General features: G+C 40.0%; 1 protein-coding gene across 3 annotated transcripts; it reads left to right on the top strand.

The window, feature by feature from the left end:
• The first annotated feature begins 1,862 nt into the window (after positions 1–1,862).
• On the top strand, positions 1,863–20,077 carry dazap1 (DAZ associated protein 1). Of its 3 annotated transcripts, none has more exons than XM_084171795.1 (13): positions 1,874–1,968; positions 3,256–3,296; positions 3,889–4,055; positions 4,607–4,672; positions 5,143–5,247; positions 5,559–5,607; positions 8,818–8,900; positions 13,526–13,673; positions 13,938–13,967; positions 14,538–14,690; positions 15,251–15,418; positions 17,638–17,730; positions 19,218–20,077. In XM_084171795.1, the coding sequence occupies exons 1-13, from the start codon at positions 1,937–1,939 to the stop codon at positions 19,388–19,390; spliced, it is 1,308 nt and encodes a 435-aa protein (XP_084027921.1). In that variant the 5' UTR covers positions 1,874–1,936; the 3' UTR covers positions 19,391–20,077. The 3 variants fall into 3 exon arrangements, with proteins under 3 accessions (XP_084027922.1, XP_084027921.1, XP_084027920.1); XM_084171794.1 differs by having other exon boundaries at positions 5,140–5,247; XM_084171796.1 differs by lacking the exon at positions 17,638–17,730 and having other exon boundaries at positions 1,863–1,968; positions 5,140–5,247.
• The last annotated feature ends 1,168 nt before the right edge of the window (positions 20,078–21,245 follow it).

Raw genomic sequence — 21,245 nt, 5'->3', positions numbered from 1 at the left:
AACAGTGGTAGGCCTGATCACCGACAACAATGAGACAGCCTATAGGGAGGAGGTCAGAGACCTGGCCGTGTGGTGCCAGGACAACAACCTCTCCCTCAACGTGATGAAGACAAGGAGATAATTGTGGACTACAGGAAAGAAAAGAGGACTGAGCACACCCCCATTCTCATCGACAGGGCTGTAGTGGAACAGGTTGAGAGCTTCAAGTTCCTTGGTGTCCACATCACCAACAAACTATCATGGTCCAAACACACCAAGACAGTCGTGAAGAGGGTACGACAAAGCCTATTCCCCCTCTGGAGACTGAAAAGATTTGGCATGGGTCCTCAGATCCTCATAAAGTTATACAGCTGCACCATCGAGAGCACCCTGACTGGTTGCATCACCGCCTGGTATGGCAACTGCTCGGCCTCCGACCGCAAGGCACTACAGAGGGTAGTGCGTATGGCCCAGTACATCACTGGGACCAAGCTTCCTGCCATCCAGGACCTCTGTACCAGGCGGTGTCAGAGGAAGGCCCTAAAAATTGTCAAAGACTCCAGCCACTCTAGTCATAGACTGTTCTCTCTGCTACCGCACGGCAAGCGGTACCGGAGCGCCAAGTCTAGGTCCAAAAGGCTTCTTAACAGCTTCTACCTCCAAGCCATAAGACTCCTGAACAGCTAATCATGGCTACTCTGACTATTTGCATAGTCACTAGAACTCTACCCACATGTGCATATTACCTCAATTACCTCGACTAACCTGTGCCCCGCACATTGACTCTTTACCGGTACCCACATAGCCTCCCTACTGTTATTTTATTTTACTGCTGCTCTTTGTATTTTTTACTTAATTTTTACTTAAAGCTGCATTGTTGGTTAAGGGCTTGTAAGTAAGCATTTCACTGTAAGGTCTACACAGTGGTGTAAAGTACTTAAGTAAAAATTATTTAAAGTACTACTTAAGTAGTTTTTTGGGGTATCTGTACTTTACTTTACTATTTATATTTTTGACAAGTTTTACTTTTATTTCACTACATTCCTAAAGAAAATAATGTACTTTTTACTCCATACATTTTCCCTGACAACCAAAAGTACTCGTTACATTTTGAATGATTAGCTATTCTCGCACTTATCAAGAGAACACCCCTGGTCATCCCTTATGCCTCTGATCTGACGGACTCATTAAACACACATGGTTTGTTTGTAAATTATGTCTGAGTGTTGGAGTGGGCCCCTTGCTAAAAAACAAGAAACTGGTGCAGTCTGGTTTTCTTAATGTAAGGAATTTGAAAATATTTATACTTTCACTTTTGATACTTAAGTATATTTTAGCAATTACATTAATTTTTTATACTAAAGTACATTTAAAACCAAATACTTTTAGACTTTTACTCAAGTAGTGTTTTACTGGGTGACTTTCACTTTTACTTGAGTCATTTTCTATTAAGGTATCTTTAAGTATGACAATTGGGTACTTTTTCCACCACTGGGTCTACACCTGTTGTATTCGGCGCATGTGGCAAATAATAATATGAAAAATATAATTTGATTTGATTTGACCTACTTGAACAAAATATACCAGGCTGCTTATTTTGTGCAGGCTAGTAGGCTTACAAAGTCACCCATCCTATCTCCTTGGTCCATGGTCAAGGGCATGCACTCAGGCTATGTGCCTGTGCGGGGCAGTATTCTTTTATTTTCTGATCTAATTTGTAAGTGAAGAGACTACATCTTGAATTTCAACTACATATCCCAGAACTGTTTTTTTTTTTTACCCGTTGCAGGTGGCGGGGTGGAAAACATGTCGTCATTGCGCAGATTCAGTTTGAACGAAAAGCGGAGTGACCTTCCTCTGGTATCAGTACAGTAGCTACAGTAGAGGGGCGGTAGTAGCTACTGAAGCAATAAACCGAACCGGTGACAGCACACCAGTTCCCTGCACTAGCTTAGAAATGAACAGCAACTTAGCCGGAGATGAAGTTGGGTAAGATGTGATCTCCATCTAATTAATGACAATTAGTTAAATAGCTATATACATTTTAACTTTAATTATAACTGTGGTAGATCTCACCCGCATCACCACTTTTACTCAGCTAGCTACAGTAGTTAGAGTTTTGTTAAGTACTGGTAGCTAGCTAACGTTAGCTAGATAGTAAGCGAACGTTATTTGACTTTAGCCTAGCTACTACTAGCTAATAATTTGGAAACGCATGACATTGGTTTAGGTAACTATTGCAAAAGTAATGTTTAAATTGTGTCATTTAATAATTAATTGAAATACTCAACTATTTAGCTAACTAGAAACTGAAACGAGTCAGCGGCTACAAAGTTAGCGGCTAACTATCAAGCTACTGTATTTAGCTAACGTTAGCTATTGTGTGGAAAAAATCAGGGGTCGAAGCTTTGCTATCTTCATGTTCACGTTAGTTGTAGCCAATGTAATTTATTTTGAGTGTGATGGTACAAGTTTGATTGAAGTTGACATAACAGACTTCCCCAAAAAACATTAAACCCAACTAGCTAGCTAGCTAGCTAACGTCTTCAATTGTAGCTGGTTGCTGGCGCGAGTTTTATTGCGCTGTTTCTCACTCTTGATGAACTGAAATAGAGGACTCTTTCAGGACATTTAGCGGGCATTAGATTGAGAGGATTTGGATAATGTTGGTTTGATCTATCTAAATTATCCATACGAAATTATAGTTGAGACTATGGTATCTTGCCTAGTTTTGACTGTCGGCATACAGCTGATAAGAGTAATTCATGTCAAATATGTAGCTAGTTAACGTTAGTTAGCCTAGATAGCTGTGTAGTTAGTTAACGCTATTTCAAGCTCCAGGGATCATGTATTTTAGCTAGCTAGCTAACGCCTCTCTTGCATGGCTTATCTTAGCCTGCCCTGGATAAGTCGCAGGAGGAATACATTTTTTTGACCTGAAGTGTTGTCGGGGCTAAACAAGTCACCCTCAATATTCCAGCCTTTTAATAGAAAGTATCTAGGGTTCATAGCTATGCATAATGAGCCACGTTTAGGACTAACATTAGGACGTTTTGTGTTGATACGCATCATCAGCTGCTTACAGAAACACACCCGCTCAAATACAACTCAAGCTATTGTAAGGTAACATTAAAATTATAGCTATGTGGCACAGTCACTTAACTAACAGTCACATTCTAACGCCTCAAAACCATTTGAGAATGGTTTATTGTGTCCAAAGAATGATGGACTATCAAGTGTCCTCAAAGGACTACTTTTTATTTTTTCGTTTTATAGAAAACTGTTTGTGGGTGGCTTGGACTGGAGTACAACACAGGGTGAGTCAGCTGTCTACTTACCAACCTGTCAATATTAGGTGTATTGCAATGCACATAGTGTTGTGCTTGAACTTGAAGGTGTCTGCATGGACATGTTGTTCTGGAGTACAAAAGGGTTGCATGTTATCGTGTATTTTAGTTAAAGCACACATGCAAGCTTTTCTCATAATTGCTCAGACCTAGTAGCTTTGTCTGTAGCCACAGGCATTCAGAGCCCATCTCTGTATCATGCTTGATTAGACAGTGTGTGTCTTTGCTCCACGCTCTTCACTCTGACAGTGTTTTCTGAAGTTATGAGCAGTAGCCACAGTACTATGTATTTCTGTGCATTCGTCTTTGGGATTACCTTGGGGCTTTCAATGAAAAGCAATTCTACAATTCAATGTGATTGATATGACTCTTAATTGTTGAAACCTCTATGCCCTGCCTCTGAAGATGCATGCATGTAATGTAAATGTATTATTCATGCTTTGCATCCAGTGAACTTTTAAACACATTACCCATAATGTCAGGACACTAGGCTATGTATATATCCCTGAAGGATTCTGTAACGGGATCGTCCGACTAATGTCAATGTCCTCTTTTCTATCAGAAACTTTGAGAAACTATTTCTCGCAGTATGGGGAAGTAGTTGATTGTGTCATCATGAAGGACAAAACCACAAATCAGTCGCGGGGCTTTGGTTTTGTCAAATTCAAAGACCCCAACTGTGTCCGGACTGTACTGGAGACCAAACCCCATAATCTCGATGGCAGAAATGTGAGTATGTGAAATATGTGTCTTTCCAATGATGCCTTTTGTAAAGTGTGAGATGAGGAATAAGCACTGCATGGGAATGTGGACTTTTTTTCAGTAAAGTATTACACAGCGATAATGATAGTCTGTGCAAGAGCAAGTAATAGTGAACCCATAGCACACACTGGGATCTTCAGAAAACAAAAGACTGGCTCTCTGAAGGACATCCCTGGACTGTTCTGATGAGCTATATGTAAAGCAGACTGATTGTTTGCCAAACAAGTGTTGCCTGTTCAGATGCTTAATAGTTGAACTAACATGTAACAGATAATTAACTGCAGAGAGTGTGTTTTCTATGCAGCAATATGAACATGACCATTTTGCGATAATGAAGGTTATTTTCTTGCAGTTAAACTGTGATTTATTGTAAAGTGAATTGTATTGCACATAATTAATTTATTCCATTTGTATGTGGCCTTATTGAGTAGGCTAATTCACCAGATAAATTGGAGGGAACATTTGAAGGTGCTTTTTCATTGAAGGCTGAGATGTACAATTTCATCCTTTGCCTTCAGATTGACCCCAAGCCATGTACTCCCAGAGGAATGCAACCAGAAAAAGTACGAACTAAGGACGGCTGGGTAAGGAGCGTATTTCATTTCGTAGAGGCTACATACTGTATGTCCTCTACAGAAATAGGGCACCAAGCCTGGGTAGAATGGAATGAATTGTATCCTTTTTGTCCTTTGATAAGCTTGGGTCCTATCTGCCTCTAGAAATCGCATCTGTCACACTGAGGCTTATTGCTGTTAACATGACTTCTGCTAAGGAGCTTAAAATGTAATTTTTCCAAGTAATTGTTAGGCTAAGTGATTCTGTAAAAATGAATTACTCTGCGATCCTGAAATAGCTTGTCTCAGTAACGCTGAAACGAAGGCACTAGTGCACCCTGATCTGTGTGGACTAGTGTTTGCATCGACGTGACATTTGTACCCCAGGGCAGAAGGAGAGAGAAGCTAATTTCTTCTCGACTGGCTAGATGATGGCGAATTGCCACGTCTTCAGTGTGATTCTCAATCTGGCTTTGAGATCCCATTCTTTGTTTCAGAAGGGCAGCAAAGCTGACAGCAATAAATCAAAGAAGATATTTGTCGGTGGAATCCCCCATAACTGTGGTGAACCTGAACTCCGGGACTATTTCAATAGATTTGGAGTGGTGAGTCCTGTTAAGATGGTGTATACTGTATTGTATAGCTTTTTATATATATTTTTTATACCTAAAACATTTACCAGGATCCAATATAGGAACTGCTTATTGGAAGACCACATGAAAAATAGATTTTTCTGTTAAAATGCCATTAATATGGGGATACAGAATGTGTCAGTGTCCCAACCATAGAGATCCTATTAAATTAGTATTCTAATTCCTAATTCTATGTTTCCAACTGAGAGATGCATGCTATGGCAATACTAGTGGTTCTTATCTGAATCCTAATGCAGCCCATGTTCTCCTTTGTTTAATCCAAGGTCACAGAGGTGGTAATGATCTATGACGCGGAGAAACAGAGGCCCCGAGGTAAAAGCTGATCCCGTTTTTCTCTTCCATACCTCCCATCTCTAAATCTCATGACAAACTATTCTGACCCAAATAGGATAAGACATTCATTCCCCCCTCCCCCCACCCACCCTCAATTCTAACTAGAGCCCCTGTCTTGTGGTGGAACATCTTTTTCATCATTCATTCACAAGCTTTTTAATGGATACCACTCTTAATCACTGAACTTTCCCCATGCAGACCTGTTTACATGGTGAGAAAGTTGAATGACATCTGCATTAATTTCAGACATCTTCCCTTGACTTTGTGTGACAGAATCAGCTTCTGATGCATAAAGGCTGCATTTACACAGGTAGCCTAATTCTGATCTTTTGCCCAATTATTGGCAAAAGAGCCGATCTGATTGGTCAAAAGACCAAAGGTGGAAAGAATATAAGAATTGGGCTGCCTTTGTAGACGCAGCCCTTAGACGTTTTAGTTCAATTAGGAACATGTTAACATGCTATAGTAATACATGTAGTTTGAAATAAGCTTATTGAGAAGAAGGTTATTGTTTTTAGTTGTATTATTCAGGATGCATGAATAGATTTTGGGTCTAATTTCAAACTTTCACCATTCTTTGACAAAAGTGCTAACATTCCTCGTTTAGTTTGACTTAAATTTTGAAATAGCAGAGCTTCACCAGTGTAGTGATAGAAAATTAGGACAGTTACCAGATGGGGTTCCGCGAAACTACCTCTGTAACTTCCTTCATACTGGACACAGAGACATAACATTTTTATCCACGAGTTCATCTGACTCTGGGAAGTAGATTTAGGGTCTCATTGCCAAAATCCCAAAGTACTTTTAGTCAGGGGTGTTAAACTCATTCCATGGAGGGCAGAGTGTCTGCAGGTTTTTAGTTTTTCCTTTCAATTAAGAGAGACAACCAGGTGAGGGGAGTTCTTTATTAATTAGTGACCTTAATTTCAATATCAATCAAGTACAAGGGTGGAGCGAAAACCCACAGACACTCGGCCCTCCGTGGAATGAGTTTGACACGTGCTTTAAGTGGAAGTCCTTACTCAGTTCCATCTGTTAAATTAGTTGACAGTTAGAATGACAAGACAAGCATGGGTTGATGTAGATTAGGCTGGTCAGTTTTCTCAGAACGGTTTAAATATACATTAGTTTGGTCTGTTTGCTCAGAGCTGTTTCTTTTGCACTTGTCCTACATAGCCATGATGCAGTGGTCATGAATGACTCCCATGATTTATTCCCCCTCTTCTCCTTCAGTATCCATTGATCTCTTTGGGGAGAACAAACAGAATAGTTTGTCATCTGAATTTACACGATGATACACAGCAATAATCAAGGATAATATCCAGACTATTCTTATACTAAAATACTTTAAAAAAATCCGGCATTGAACTAAGTTTTTTTTCAGTTTAATTTAGACATGTCTGATATATATAAAAAATGATGAAGTGTTTTCCCGTATGTAGAAAGTTAAGTATTTTTGTAAGTAAGCCCTTTCTATTTTTCTTTTTCTCTCCTCCTTCTTGTGAATGGTTTTAATGTGATTAATGGTGTCTCTTAAGATTTGTCTTTTCTCCTTTAGGTTATTGTGTACTGAGTGGTATCACAGAGGTACAGGCCAGATGTAAAATCCCCAAATGGAATGTGCAGGCTGTCAATTTGGGGTGTATACAAAGTTTAGAATCATCATGGTTATGAACTGAGTTTTGCTGCGCTGAGCAGGACCTTGTATTTTTTACACTTTTTTTGGCGAAAAATTGTCTAGGAATGTTTGCGGCTTTCAGTTTGCAGCAAATGTTCAACTTGAATGTTACCAATATGTCTCTAAATGCTTGAAAATGCTTAAACTAAGTTTTGAATCTAGATTAAGGACAGGTCATCGATGGATGGTATTTATAGTTGTAGATCAGGCGGCTTGGGAATGCTTGACATGATATTAGAGGTTTCAAAATCTATTTTGTCTCAAAGGACATTGAATTGGAATCAGGTTAGGCCCCTCAGTGGATATGTTCTCACAACCCAATTCTGCCACTGGTAGAAATGTATGAACAATAAACTGGTTCAGTGCAGTGTGCTATTGCTACTGCATACTCTGAAAAGTTTTTTAGAGCCTTGGATGTGAAATCACCATAGACCTTATCAGAACCAGGACATTTGCCAATGTTTGGCTTCTAAATGTACAGTTGAATCAAAGATGGTATGGCTATGCTAAATTAGTGCTGTATATCCATAGAGTTCTTTTTATATCATGCAGGGACTGTAGTCATTGGGCTTAAAGAGTGTGAGAATAACCTACCAGAGGATTCACCGTCAATCGTTTATCAATCGTTTTGTTAATTTACTACTTCATTTCAGTGTTTTTGTTTTATACAGAAAGTGTTGAATCCTTACACAGTGGGGTTTTTCTCAGTGTTTTGATGGAACTTTGTTTATCCCCCATGTAAACTCTTGACAGCATCATTAGTTGTTACTTACACATTCGGAAGACAAAATGGCCTATATCTTTGTGTTGCTGTTGTAAGTAATATTGTAATTTTCCATTTAGGCTTATCCTGGCTGACTCAAAACATAAAACTAAATTTGGGAATGCTTGGAGAAATCTTTAGACATTGTACAGTTTCTGTTTCTCCATGTTTTGTTATGCATTAACATTGGATGCTGCCAGATTGTGCTGCACAGAAATATACCACGGGGCAGATCAAGGTGGGGTTTGGATGAAACGGCATGAAGTCACATCAATACAACTGGTCAAATTGGAATCCAATATAGAAATGAATGCTTCGAGACCACTCAATTGTATCTTGAAATCTATAGTTTTTATATTCCTCAGTAGTTCCACTGACTGCACTGGATATAAATATATTACAATTGTATATAAATTACATTTTCAATCCCCTATATAATACATTAATGCAGTACAAGCAAATTTTACTTAAATTGACTTTGATATGTTAGAAGTATTTAACTATTTTTTTTAAACACTGCCTAGAGTTAGCATGGAGAGGATTGGTGCAAAGTTTATCTTGGATGATAAAAGTGCCTCAGCCCCCAATCTTCAACTTGTGTATTGCTGCAAGTCAGCGATATCATCCGAACCCCAGGAGCCTCCAGCTCAATCTTGATGGATCCCTGTCTTGCTGACCCCAATACTGTTCTTCATCTTGTGTTGTCACAACACCCTGCTACCTTGATTCACTCTTGGTCGTTGGCTAGGTTTTGGATTTATTACTTTCGAGGCCGAACAATCAGTGGACCAGGCTGTCAACATGCATTTTCACGACATCATGGGCAAAAAAGTGTGTAGTTGTAGTTTTATTTTACCCTCAAGATTAAACAGAGGCTTGGGCGACGGGAAGCATTGTTTGGCGCTGTTACCTTTGGAGTTACAGCTCTTATTTCCAGGGGCCACCAATGAGGTTGGTTGCTCTTTCATGAAGGCCTAAAGCTCCTGTAAATTTAATATTTTAATAACATGGCTGAAGATTACTGAAATGTGGTACTCCAAAGATTTTCCTAAAAGATCAGGGCACAATTCTTTTTCTGAACCGCAACATTTCAATGGCCTGGTTGGCCTTGTACATGTTGCAAAAAATACTTGGTCTCCCCTCTGAAATATTAGGTACAACTCCTGTAGTCGCCCAAGGCTTTGTTTATTTTGACCTCTCCTTTAGGTTGTAAAAGGTATTCCATATCGTACTTCAAATACAACACTTACTCTGGCGTTGGCGATTCAAGTGCCCAGTTTTGGAGCATATAATGCTAGATAAGCAGGGGTGAAAGTAGATTTTATTTCTTCCCGGTATGGGATCTCATATGTTTGCACGCGATTACGTGGGCCTGATCATAGAATTACATATAGAATCCCTATTAATTTAATTGGAGCTTTGTGGGCCCAGTAGTAAAGATTTGTCATGTATTACCTTTTCATGTGGCATAAACAACCAGTCATGATGTTTTCCATCTGATTGTCAAATGCATGCTAGCTGTTCCTGTAGACTTCCAGTCATTGTGCTAACGCTAGTTAGCGTTGGCTCGCAAAACTACCTCTACCTTCATACCGGACGCAGATACAGTGGGATCCAAAATATATTGTAACAATTGTTTTATACTAATCGTTGCTCAGAGAAAGATTTTGTTTAACAATATTTTTTTCTCAAAAAGGTAGGTGTAAAAATTGACACCCCTGTTTTCAATACCATTCAATACTTCACCTTCCGAGGATAACGCCACTGAGCCTTTTTCTAAAATGTTTTATGAGTTGGAGAACACATTGGCAGGGCTCTCCAACATACAGAATCCTTCCAGATCCTTGATGTTCTTCGTCTGCGCTTATGGACTGCCCTCTTCAATTCAAACCACAGGTTTTCATTATGTTTCAAGTCCGGAGACTGAGATGGCTATTGCAAAATTGTGTGGATTTTGATGTGTGCTTTGAGTTATTGTCTTGCTGGAGATCCACTTGCGGCCAGGTATTTGGCTAAAATGTCCTGGTCCTCGGTAAAGTTCATGATGCCGTTGACCTTAACAAGGGCTCCAGGACTTATTTAAACAAAATATCCCCATGACATCAAAGATCCACCACCATATTTAAAGTAGGTATGGGATTCATTTCTGCTCACGCCAAACCCACCACTGGTGTGCCTGGCCAAAGAGCTCCATTTTCATGTCATCCAACAAATTAGTTTGCTAACGGCATTGGCACTTGGTGGAGGATCTTTGATGTTATGGGGCTATTTTACTTCCACTGGTCCTGGGGCCCTTGTTAAGGTCAAAGGCATCATGAACTTTACCCAGTACCAGGACATTTTATCCCAAAACCTGAATGCCTCTGGCAGGAGGCTGAAACTTGTCCGCAAGTGGATCTTCCGGCAAGACAATAACCCCAAGCACACATCAAAATTCACGAAGAAATTGTTAATTGGCCACAAAATCAACATTTTGCAATGGCCATCTCAGTCTTGAAACCCATTGAAAACATGTGGTTTGAATTAAAGAGGGCAGACGAAGGATATCAAGGATCTGGAAGGATTCTGTATGGAGGAATGGTCTAAGATCCCGCCCAATGTGTTCTCCAACTCATAAAACATTTTAGAAAAAGGCTCTGTGCTGTTATCCTCGGCAGGTGAGGTATTGAAAACATGGGTGTCAAATATTTTGACCGCTACCTTTTTGTGAGAAAAAAATTATTACTTGTTAAACCAAATCTATTTCTCTGAGCAATTGTATTAGTATAAAATAATATAATTTCCTCAGTATTTGAATTATTTTTATAATCATTTGTGCTCATCTGTATCAAGGGTGTCAATCATTTCAGACCCCACTGTACATAAAAATAATATCCACGAGTTCATCAGACTCCGGTGAAGAAGATGACAAAGGGCCACATTGCCAAAATTCCAAACTATCCCTTTAAAACACCAGAAAGTGTAATGACATTTGGCGATTGTCATTATGCCTACACTTTACATTTGACATTTTAGTCATTTAGCAGACGCTCTTATCCAGAGCGACTTACAGTTAGTGAGTGCATACATTTTCATACTGGCCCCCCGTGGGAAACGAACCCACAACCCTGGCGTTGCAAGCGCCATGCTCTACCAACTGAGCTTCTGGGGACTTGTAGCCTGAATTGATGTGTGTACTGCTGTCCACGCGTGTCAGTCTCGGCCAGTCATCTCTGCCTTGGAAAAATGTCAGTGTTCTCGTCGAACCACCACATTTTGGATCGTAGACCTGTATACTACCCATTTTCAAGTCCAATCCCTAATTTGTCATCCGGCTGACATGCGGTCATGATAATGTTGTAAAAGCCTACAGTTTTCTTGACATTTTGTTTTAATTATTGTGATAGGCTCATGTTTTACCGGTACGGTGTAAGTCCACTTTCTTTTGCCGGGACGTCGTACCGGACCGTACCGGCTTTCTTTCACCCCTGGAGATAAGCGTTTAGCTTGAAACGCTGTATTTTACCACAAAGAAATCACCTAAAGGATTGGTCTTGTTCAGTTCTTTTTTTCTTTTTTGATTATTTTGTTGGCAGGTCACTTACCTTTTGAACTATTTGATATATTTCCTATTCAACTTGTTAAAAAGTTAAACAACCTCAATTAAGTGACCTCAGTTTAAGAATCTCCATACTGTGTCGATCAAGTCTGAGAACCAAAATTGGTGGGTCTTTTTCAAGGGCTAGTTGGGACCTATCTATCTACACCCTCTTTGAAGGATAGTTGAAGCTGTTTGCCCGTATTCGTTCACCATTTTCTCCCAATGGAGATTTCTTAGCTCATTTGGTGCCTGAAGCCACAGTTCTGTGATACCAGCAGAGTTTTTTTTAATGCCCAGTCATTAATGATTTATAGTTTTAACAAAATACTTTAGCTTAGCTACTTCTGAGACATCCTCTCTTATAGCAATAATTATCTTGACAAAATACATAATAAAACATTTGGGAAAATGTGCATTCAATAGTCCGATCCCCCCCTAAACGAGGACATGTAACGTTTTAGTCTTTTATTGAAAGAGAACATTAATTGTCCACATGGACATTTGACTTATTTACCCATTTTTCATAGTTTAACCCTTTCTGACCTCGTTAAATGTACGAACTAAATCCATGTCTGTTCATAATTGATGTATGAGACCCTACCTACATTCTGCTATACTCTTACCGACTCTCCTTGACTTTGTCCTAATTTCCAGCAGGAATCAGGGCTCGACTTGAGATATTGTTCTTGAGTTGACATTACCTTGGGCTGGGACTTAGGGGAATAGAAGTTACAAAATTAGAAAGTGGAGCACATCAAACTGTGGGACAAATCCCAGTTCCGCTGTTGGGGAGTGTACAGAGGTCATGGTATCCATCACTCCAGCTGCGATGCCCGCGGGAGAGGACCCAGGTAGCTGCGCTATAGGCGGGGGGCCACAAACATGCTTGTAATTAGGTCGACAGAGAAGGAAGAGGGGAGCCAAAGAAAGTAGCACCACCTTAAAGCAGGGGAAGAATTGTGATTCGTTTTCCTCATGCAAGGTGACCCCAATAACTCAACCTCGATAGAGCCTAGTCTATTTCTATCTAGTCCCCCCCTAGTTTTAAACCCATTTTTCGCTCTGGTAAACTGCTGGTATCTCTGTGGCTGGCTAGCTACAGCAAGTGACGCTAATATTTTTTTAGGGCAGATAATGGCTGGTAGCCTCACAAGCCATCTGGTATGTTAAAAAGAACAGGCTTTTCAACCTTATTGAATGTTAGACCAGTCCAATACCAAGTGCTTCTATTCTGTGTGAGATGAGCAAATCAGATGGGTATTAGTCAATTAAGCACCATTGCAATTTTCTCCATTATCTGACACAGTATGAAGATTCATTTCTAAATTGACTTATGACTGTCCATTTCTATTGTCTGCATGTTTTACCTCTTATTCTGATAGATATGATACACATTTCTTTCTACATCCATTTCCCTCTGAAATTCTACTACAAGTAAAACATAACAGATTCTTTAAGCGTTAGCCCGGGAAAGGTAAGTCTTGACCTTCCATTAGATGTTTTTATAAAAATGAAAGGGCATAAAAACAGGAAATAGGTATTCTATGTTTCTCAGGTAGACCGGTTGTACTGCAGTTTTAATGACATTTTTAGCACTATTTAAATCAATTGCTATTTTATGCTCTATTCAAAATTATTAATCCAAAAATGAAGTAATACCTTATTGTGACTGAAATACTTGAGAAACATATTTGTTAAGCAACTATTTATCTGTATTAGGCAGCAGTGTATTGGCTCAGATAAGATGTAAAACTGAAACCCTCTCAAGCTGATATGTTAAAGATAAATATTAGTAATGGGTGAGTTTAGATAAGGAAGGGATTTTGGAGATAAATTACTGGTCTTGCAATGTGTGCCCTCCTTGTCCTTTGTTCAGGTGGAAGTGAAAAAGGCCGAACCTCGGGACAGCAACGCTCCTGGCCAGCTTGGACCTAACCAATGGGGACCCAGAGGCATCCTGAGTGCAGCCAATGGTTGGTCGGCACAGCCTGCCCAGGGCTGGCAGCAGAGTTATGGGCCTCCGGGTGAGTGGGAGACCAGCCAGGCACAGCTCGATCTCTCAGACCAGGAACATTACATTATATTATACCTAGGAGAAAGCATTGGAAACTGTTAAAATGTCTGATGCCTTCTGTTATAACATTAACATTGTATATCTTGGTCAGCACTGAAATGTTACTTTGAGGAACGGTCAACGTACTGACAACAGTACTGTAGTTACCAATTACATATTGCAGGATTGGTTTTGTGGCAGCATAAATAAACTGTCAACTATTTTGTCTTTGAAGGAGTTTGGGTGTCTACAGGCCAGCCCTTGGGTATGTTTTATCCTTGAATCACTTGAATGTTTCAGACATCTCACTAACTTGCTTTTTTAAATAGTAAATTGTCTTGTGACAGTTAACTTATCAAGAAAGTATTGTGACATAGACATTGCCTTGCACTTTGTATTATCCATATTGACCAATTAGGTATTGTCTGTTAAGCACCAGTGTTAACATGGTGTCAGCTGTAATGGCTGAGGTCACTCTGATCATTTCCCTCTCAAGACAGATAATGGGCTTAATGATTCTTACCTCCCTTCACCCTCGCTGGTCATGTATCATACAACCAACCCCCAAACAATCCCAGCGGTGTTCCAGTTTCATAGCTCAAGCAAGTGCTATTGTAGCTTTAATGCTAGAGTTCTAGAATGCACCACATTCATATACAAGTTGCATTTTTGTTATATTTGACACGGTTCTCCCCATGTTGAAAATATTGTCTAATATGCAGTGTCTACTGACAGTGGGTTTCAACTAAGGTATATCCGAGACTGAACATGTAGCAATACACCTGTCATTATGTATTAAAGTATATACGTATCTGTTGTGTTCTGTCTGTCTCAGGTGGGTACGGACCCCCTTTATCTGCGGGTCGTGGAGCTCCCGCCCAGCCCCCCTCACCGTTCAACGCATTCCTCGTCACAGCAACCCCGGCAGGGGGTTTTGGGGCACCTCAGGCCTATGCTCAGCAGGGATACAGCACACCACCTCAGTTTGGTCAGTAGCTACGCTGTATTGTTGTCATTTTAAAAAACGTGTTTCCATTCATGTCAATTATTTTGTTTTCATATCGTCAATATTGTGATTAACAATATTATTATGGCCCAAAATATGACTGCAGTGTTTTGCATTATTAAGAATGTCTAAACACATTTACAAATGCCTCTTCCTTAAGAAACTCTGAAATGTCAGCCCAAGTTTCAAATGCAGGCATTGATAAAAGTCGGCTAAAACAGAAAATCAGGGAAATCAGCTTTGTCTTGAAGAAATGAATAGCAGGTGCTGTAACACCAACAGTAACACATGGTTCTGAAATATATTTTAATGTCGTCTTCACAAGAACGTTAATAGTCTTCACAATATATTATTTTATATCGCCAATATATGATCATATCCTAATATCGCCCAACCCTACTGCCTAGTGTTGCAGCTTCTACTACAATAATCAAATGTTTTATGATTCTTTTGATTATAATAACCTATATGAGACATTAACATTTATCGTTCACAGTTCAGAATGTGCAACATAAGGACTCTTTCATCTGGCACTGGTTTAGGGTACAGTTTTGGCACGCCTCATGGTGACCAGTATGCACCACAAGGAGTGCCGCCCCCGCCCACGACTCCGGGAACAGGGCCGCTAGGGTTTGCTCCAGCCAGCACACCTACTCAGGACATGAGCAAAGCACCCACGGGACAGCCGGACTTCCCTTACAGCCAGTATGGTAAGTAGAGCCTCCATGTAGTCCTCAGCCCCACCCTCTACCCTACTGTTATTATGGCCTATACTGGATGGATCCATTTTGTTGGATGCTTTATTGGGTCAAACAACCCCTCCCTAGCCAAAGCTCATTACAACCCTCAAACAAGCAGGACCTTCCCTTTTGGTACCATTTAGCTTTAATGGCATCACATGCATACACACGCTTGCATACATACCCTCCAGGCTTGGCCTTGGAGGTGCTATAGAAGTCCCACCATACCCAGGACTCTTCAGTGTCAACTTTTTCAGCATTTTTCCAGGTAGGGCTGCGGAATGATATGGATGGGTAACCCATGGTAGGTTTGAATTAGATAATCCTGCCTCTCAATGTTGTTTTCGAGAGGAGTTTGAATGCACACCAAACTGCAGATAAACCAAGGTAGATATTTTACTGGCAAAGGTGACAGGCAGTTTGGCCAACTGTTCCCTTTTTGTTACTGACTTGGTTGGCTTTTCTCTCCTGGCATGACCTCTATGGTGTCAATGGATCTTGCATGTTATTTTTCTCCTGAGCGTAATTGGACTGAAACCAATATTTTCCTACAAACAAATTACAGCTGTTCTGAGAAGACTCAATGCAATGCATCAGTATGCAATGTATCAGGAGTTTTCCAATTACTCTCCAATTATACTTATTGTACCAAGTTGACTACAAATAAATCCAGCATTGTCATCAATTGCGGGGCTTTTGCATAAGGTCTCTCACTCTTTAAACCAAATGCATTGGTAAATCCTTTCTTTTTGGAAGGTTAATTTATGTAGCCTAGTTAGTTCATTCTGTCTGCCCCCTCATTTCCCACTGGCATTTATCCTTAGTAAACTAAATACAATGGGGAGACACAGACTTAGATACAATGTTTTGTTAATAGGTCTTAGAAGTGTTTAGCTCTTCAAGACAGTATACACTCAGTGGCCAGTTTATTAGGTACATGGGTCAGACCCATCTTTGCCTCCAGAACAGCCCATATTCTTTTGGGCATGGATTCTACAAGGTGTGGCGTTCAAACGTTGCTCAATTGGTATCAAGGGACCTAACGTGTGCCAGGAAAACATTCCCCACACCATTACACCACCGCCACCAGTCTGTACCATTGACACCAGGCAGGATGGGGCCATGGACTCATGCTGCTTACGCCAAATCCTGACTGCCATCAGCATGGCGCATCAGGAACCGGGATCCGTCGGACCAGGATATGTTTTTCTACTCCTCAATTGTCCGGTTTTGGTGATTGTGTGCACACTGGAGCCGCTTCTTCTTGTTTTTAGCTGATAGGAGTGGATCCCGGTGTGGTCGTCTGCCGCAATAGCCCATCCGTGACAAAGACCGACGAGTTGTGTGTTCCGAGATGCCGTTCTGCACACCACTGTTGTACTGCACAGTTATTTGCCTGTTTGTGACCCACCTGTTAGCTTGCATGATTCTTGCCATTCTCCTTCGACCTCTCATCAAGGAGTTGTTTTCGCCCACAGGACTGCTGCTGACTGGATGTTTTTTTGTTTGTCGCACCATTCTCAGTAAACCCTAGACACTGTCGTGCGTGAAAAGCCCAGGGGGGGGCGGCCGCTTCTGAGATACTGCCACCGGCTCACCTGACACCGATGATCATACCACGCTCAAAGTCGCTTAGGTCACTCGTTTTGCCCAGTCTAACGTTCAATCGAACAGTAACTGAATGCCTCGATTCCTGTCTGCTTTATATAGCAAGCCACAGCCACGTGACTCACTGTCTGTAGGAGCTAACCATTTTTGTGAATGGGGTGATGTACCTAATAAATTGGTCACTGTGTATATCTATATTCTACCATAATTTCTATTTGACTATATAAATTGTATATTTCCCTGTAACTGTCAGGTGTGAGATTCCCATCTTGTTCAGTGTTTCATGCTTGTGCTTTGCCTACCCATCCTGCTCTTAACCATTAGCGTCAGCCGCCTGATTTTAGAATCATTTAGTACGATAACCATAGCCACAGGCAGCAAAGTGCATTAGCAAGTAGAAACCTTTGTGTTTCTAATTCCAGATGGCTGTGCACTGATTTAGCAGGAGTCTCAGAGCAGTCAGTAGCGTAATAGGTGTTAACTTAAGCCAAGCCCCAGTGGCAGGTCTAAGAAGGGGACAATGTTAAAGTAAAGTAGACTATCTGGGTTCAGTCAACCTAGTCTCCTCGTCTCCCTGATAGGCTTGGGTAACTACCCTCAGGACCCCTCTTCCTACGGACCAACGCGTCCTTCTCACAGTAATGGTCAGGATGTGCAGGGAGGAAATAGTGCAGGTAGGTGTGAGCATCGTCTTTTCCAACCACCAAAAGTACAGTTCAGTACATGGTCATATAACTGCAACTTCGTTGTTCCCTTGCATTATTTTCCCCTGTATGTACTTTGGTATGTTTGTGCATACAAAGTACATACGCCTAGACCAGTGGTATTCACACTTTTTCAGTGGGGACCCCATTCTTTCCCCAAGAATTTCTCACGAACCCACCCCCAAATCTAATGACACAGCCTTAAAATTGGTAAATTCCTATTTTTACATCAACAAATAACCTTAAATTCATTGCATTTTAATATCTTATGAAAATAAACCAATAAATACATTTACTCAGTGAAATGTTATTCTTCTAATTCTTTCTCAAAAACGTTTGTATATTGTCCCATACAATAATCTGTACTCATTCATTTTTTGTTACCCATCTACCCCGACTTCGAATACCACTGTTCTAGAATATACTAAAATACAGCTACATTATTCAATGACTTGAGGTTATGGGATCTTTTTGAATGTCCATATCTCAAGGTATGAATAGTCTTAACAGGGTTACACGTCTCATTTCCTGTAGTAGCTGTAGTTTATTATACCAACAACACCTGCGTCCTCAGTTGGTCCACTCTCTCTGCATTGCTTTGCTGGTTAAAGGGGGATGATATAATTGGCTAAATGTGTTCATGGTATACTGTGTTCAACTAGTTTTAGTTTTGTTTTGTTTTTTTGCTCTGTTATTCAATGTGATGGCAGTCAATTCACTTGTTGTTTTTCCATATGCCATCTCCTTATGACAGCTAAAATAATGATAATCTAAGGGACGTTTGCATGAAGAAAAAATCACTTCTATCTGGTGAACGTATACCCAATTTCTATTAGATTTCTGTGGTCATGTTAGCCCTCTGCTCATTGCTCTTCTTAATTATTTATTCTAGCCTTGGAGCACTTTGAGCACCTCGTGGGAAAGTTTGCTTGTATTCTTCTACCATTTCTATTGTTTCATTTCTTTTTTTGTTACTCTGTACTGTCCGACATGAGTTGGAACTGTTCAGACTTGTCTTCACTGAATGTCTATGCAGTTCCCTGCTTCTCCGACTACAGTGGATTGCAGGGAGATGGTGCCATCCAGTGTCTATGAAAAAAAACAACTGATAACTGATTTAAGTATTTGTTATACTGTTTTCCTTTTGTTGATGCCTTTAACAAGAGTTCAGATTACATCTTTGAATCCTCTAAATTATAAATCAATTGATTTACACTGGAAGTGCTCATTCCTAATTGGCTAATCAAACTCTGAATGGAAGTTAATGTAGGCTCACAATAAGGAATACAATATTTAACATGAACATTAAAAAGCCCTGAAACTATGATCAATGTATTTATTTTAGGTAAAATAAGGGACTTTCACTTAGCTGGTTGGAATCGGTTTGTTAAAAAGCACCATCTACAATCCAGATAATGAACTTCGCTTCCCTGTTCTCCACCTACCCACCCTCACAGGTTATGGTCAGGACCTGAGTGGGTTTGGCCATACTTTCGCAGACCCCAGCCAGCAGACTGCCTCTTACGGGGCACCAACAGCACAACCGGCAGCGGGACCCCAGCCTACAGCAGCCGCTTTTGCTCGAGTACAGAATCACAACGTAACGGGCTTCCATCCATACCGGCGCTGAGCATCTCCAACCGCCACAGCGCTCAGTTCTAAAGTCAGGGAAATGTGTTCTGGTGATAAGCAAAACTGGATTCTAGATTGATGTTTTTTGGAACACAGATACACACTATTTGAGAAAAAGTGAACTCATAAAACCAGGGATTCCAATTACTTCTGTTACAATGTCACTTCATGTAAAAGTTGATGTAAGACTTTTGCATAACCTTCCTTTTCAAATGTTGAAATGAAAGAACCTTTGTTTCTCCCCCCCATGTTTTATAGTAGGACTTAACTACTTTGCAATAGGTTTTGATTTTCTGGTCAAACAATAGCACAGAGAATGGAACATTAATAATAAATAAAATAAAATATATTAGGGATATGTATATTTATGCTGGATACAGAAATGAAAACAGGGTCTCAAGTTTCCTCAGCTTTAAATTCTAGGGAAAATGTTTTTATTTTTCATTTGGAGGATTTTGTTTACTTTCTGAGCCTTTATTTTAAAGTTTGTTTAAAATGGAAAATATGAATATATATTATACACAAACTGTGCAATTTTTTAAGACAATTTTGTACTAAAAATGTACACTTTGCTTGTTTTTTATTTAAAGATGTAGACTTCCCTCAGGTGGCTGTTTGGGTGCATTTTGCACTTATGCAAAAAGAAAGGAAAACTTATTTCAAATAAAAGATATCCTGCATCTTGGCCATCAATGCTTCAACTTAAGTGTCACTAAATAAGTTTGAGTATAACTACTAGATATTGTTTAAGACTACTGTATTCTTGCACCAACTCAGTGGCCTTGTGGTTAGTGTCTCCGCCCTGACATTGGAAGGTTGTGAGTTTGATCCCCGGCTGAGTCATACCAAAGACTGTAAAAATGGGACCTGATGCATCTCTGCTTGGCACTTAGTCTCCTGCCCTATGAGTGTAGTACAGGTACAGAAGGGCATGAGTAAGTAGCCTTGGCTTAAGACTCATGCAAGGCTACTTACTCATGCACTACCGTACCTGTACTACACTGAATTACTAAAATTGTATTTTTTTTTTTAGATAAAGACTGCTTATTGTTAAAGTTGTACAAATTACTTAGATAACTCTCATTTTATCCTAAAACCTTACAATGTGATGCATTTAAACTGCTTAGTCCTCTGTGGAAGTGAATGATTTGGACAGACAATCATCAGTAGATGGTGTACTAGTGCTAAAAATGATCTAGTATCAGCATTTACTGTATGTTGTTTGGTATAAGCTTGGATTGAATACCATGTTGCTTACACCTATCCAATTATTTTGTATTTACATGAATCATCAAGGTGGTGGTGGGGGGGGTTGTGTTGTTTCTGGACAGGGCCACAGTCTCTGGGCAAAAACATCCATGGTAATTTTCAAGGGTTAAATACAGTGGAATTATAATCATGGACCAGGATTCCCTTACTATATCAACAAAAACCTGAATATTTTGTCAAACCCAAACAGGTCGGACCCCCTAGATTATGAAGAAATACATTTGCGTACATATAAACACTGAACATGTCAATGGTTTTCTTTCCCAAGGCAATGCCAATAGGCTTTAGCTCAGCGGGCTAACAATTCTGCATTGTGCAGACAACACATTTTCAAACCCAGTTGGTCTCACATGCTTACACCATGGAATAGACATTGTGAAAGATTATTTAGCACATTATCATTAGCCTACCTACATTATCATGGCACAACTTTTGGGTGACTTTTTTTCTCTAAGATATTCAAAGGGCAGTTTTTCCAAGGGTGCTTCAGTTCCAGCTTTGGAATTTTTGGTTTGGTTGTAAAATCTATACTGAAAAATATAAATGCAACATGCAACAATTTCAAAGATTTTACGGAATTACAG

This window comes from Coregonus lavaretus (genome assembly GCF_964263955.1).
Source record: "Coregonus lavaretus genome assembly, chromosome: 11".
NCBI classification, from domain to species: Eukaryota; Metazoa; Chordata; class Actinopteri; order Salmoniformes; family Salmonidae; genus Coregonus; species Coregonus lavaretus.
Note: the sequence above shows the minus strand (reverse complement) of the source record. Positions and strands in the feature narration are given on the sequence as shown.

Bases quoted from the DNA above. Each gene is read 5' to 3' on its own strand.
- dazap1 (XM_084171794.1), top strand. From the start codon at position 1,937: ATGAACAGCAACTTAGCCGGAGATGAAGTTGG. The intron at 8,901-13,525 runs GTGTGTAGTTGT...TCCTTTGTTCAG, and splicing joins ACGACATCATGGGCAAAAAA to GTGGAAGTGAAAAAGGCCGA. The intron at 13,968-14,537 runs GTATGTTTTATC...TGTCTGTCTCAG, and splicing joins GTCTACAGGCCAGCCCTTGG to GTGGGTACGGACCCCCTTTA.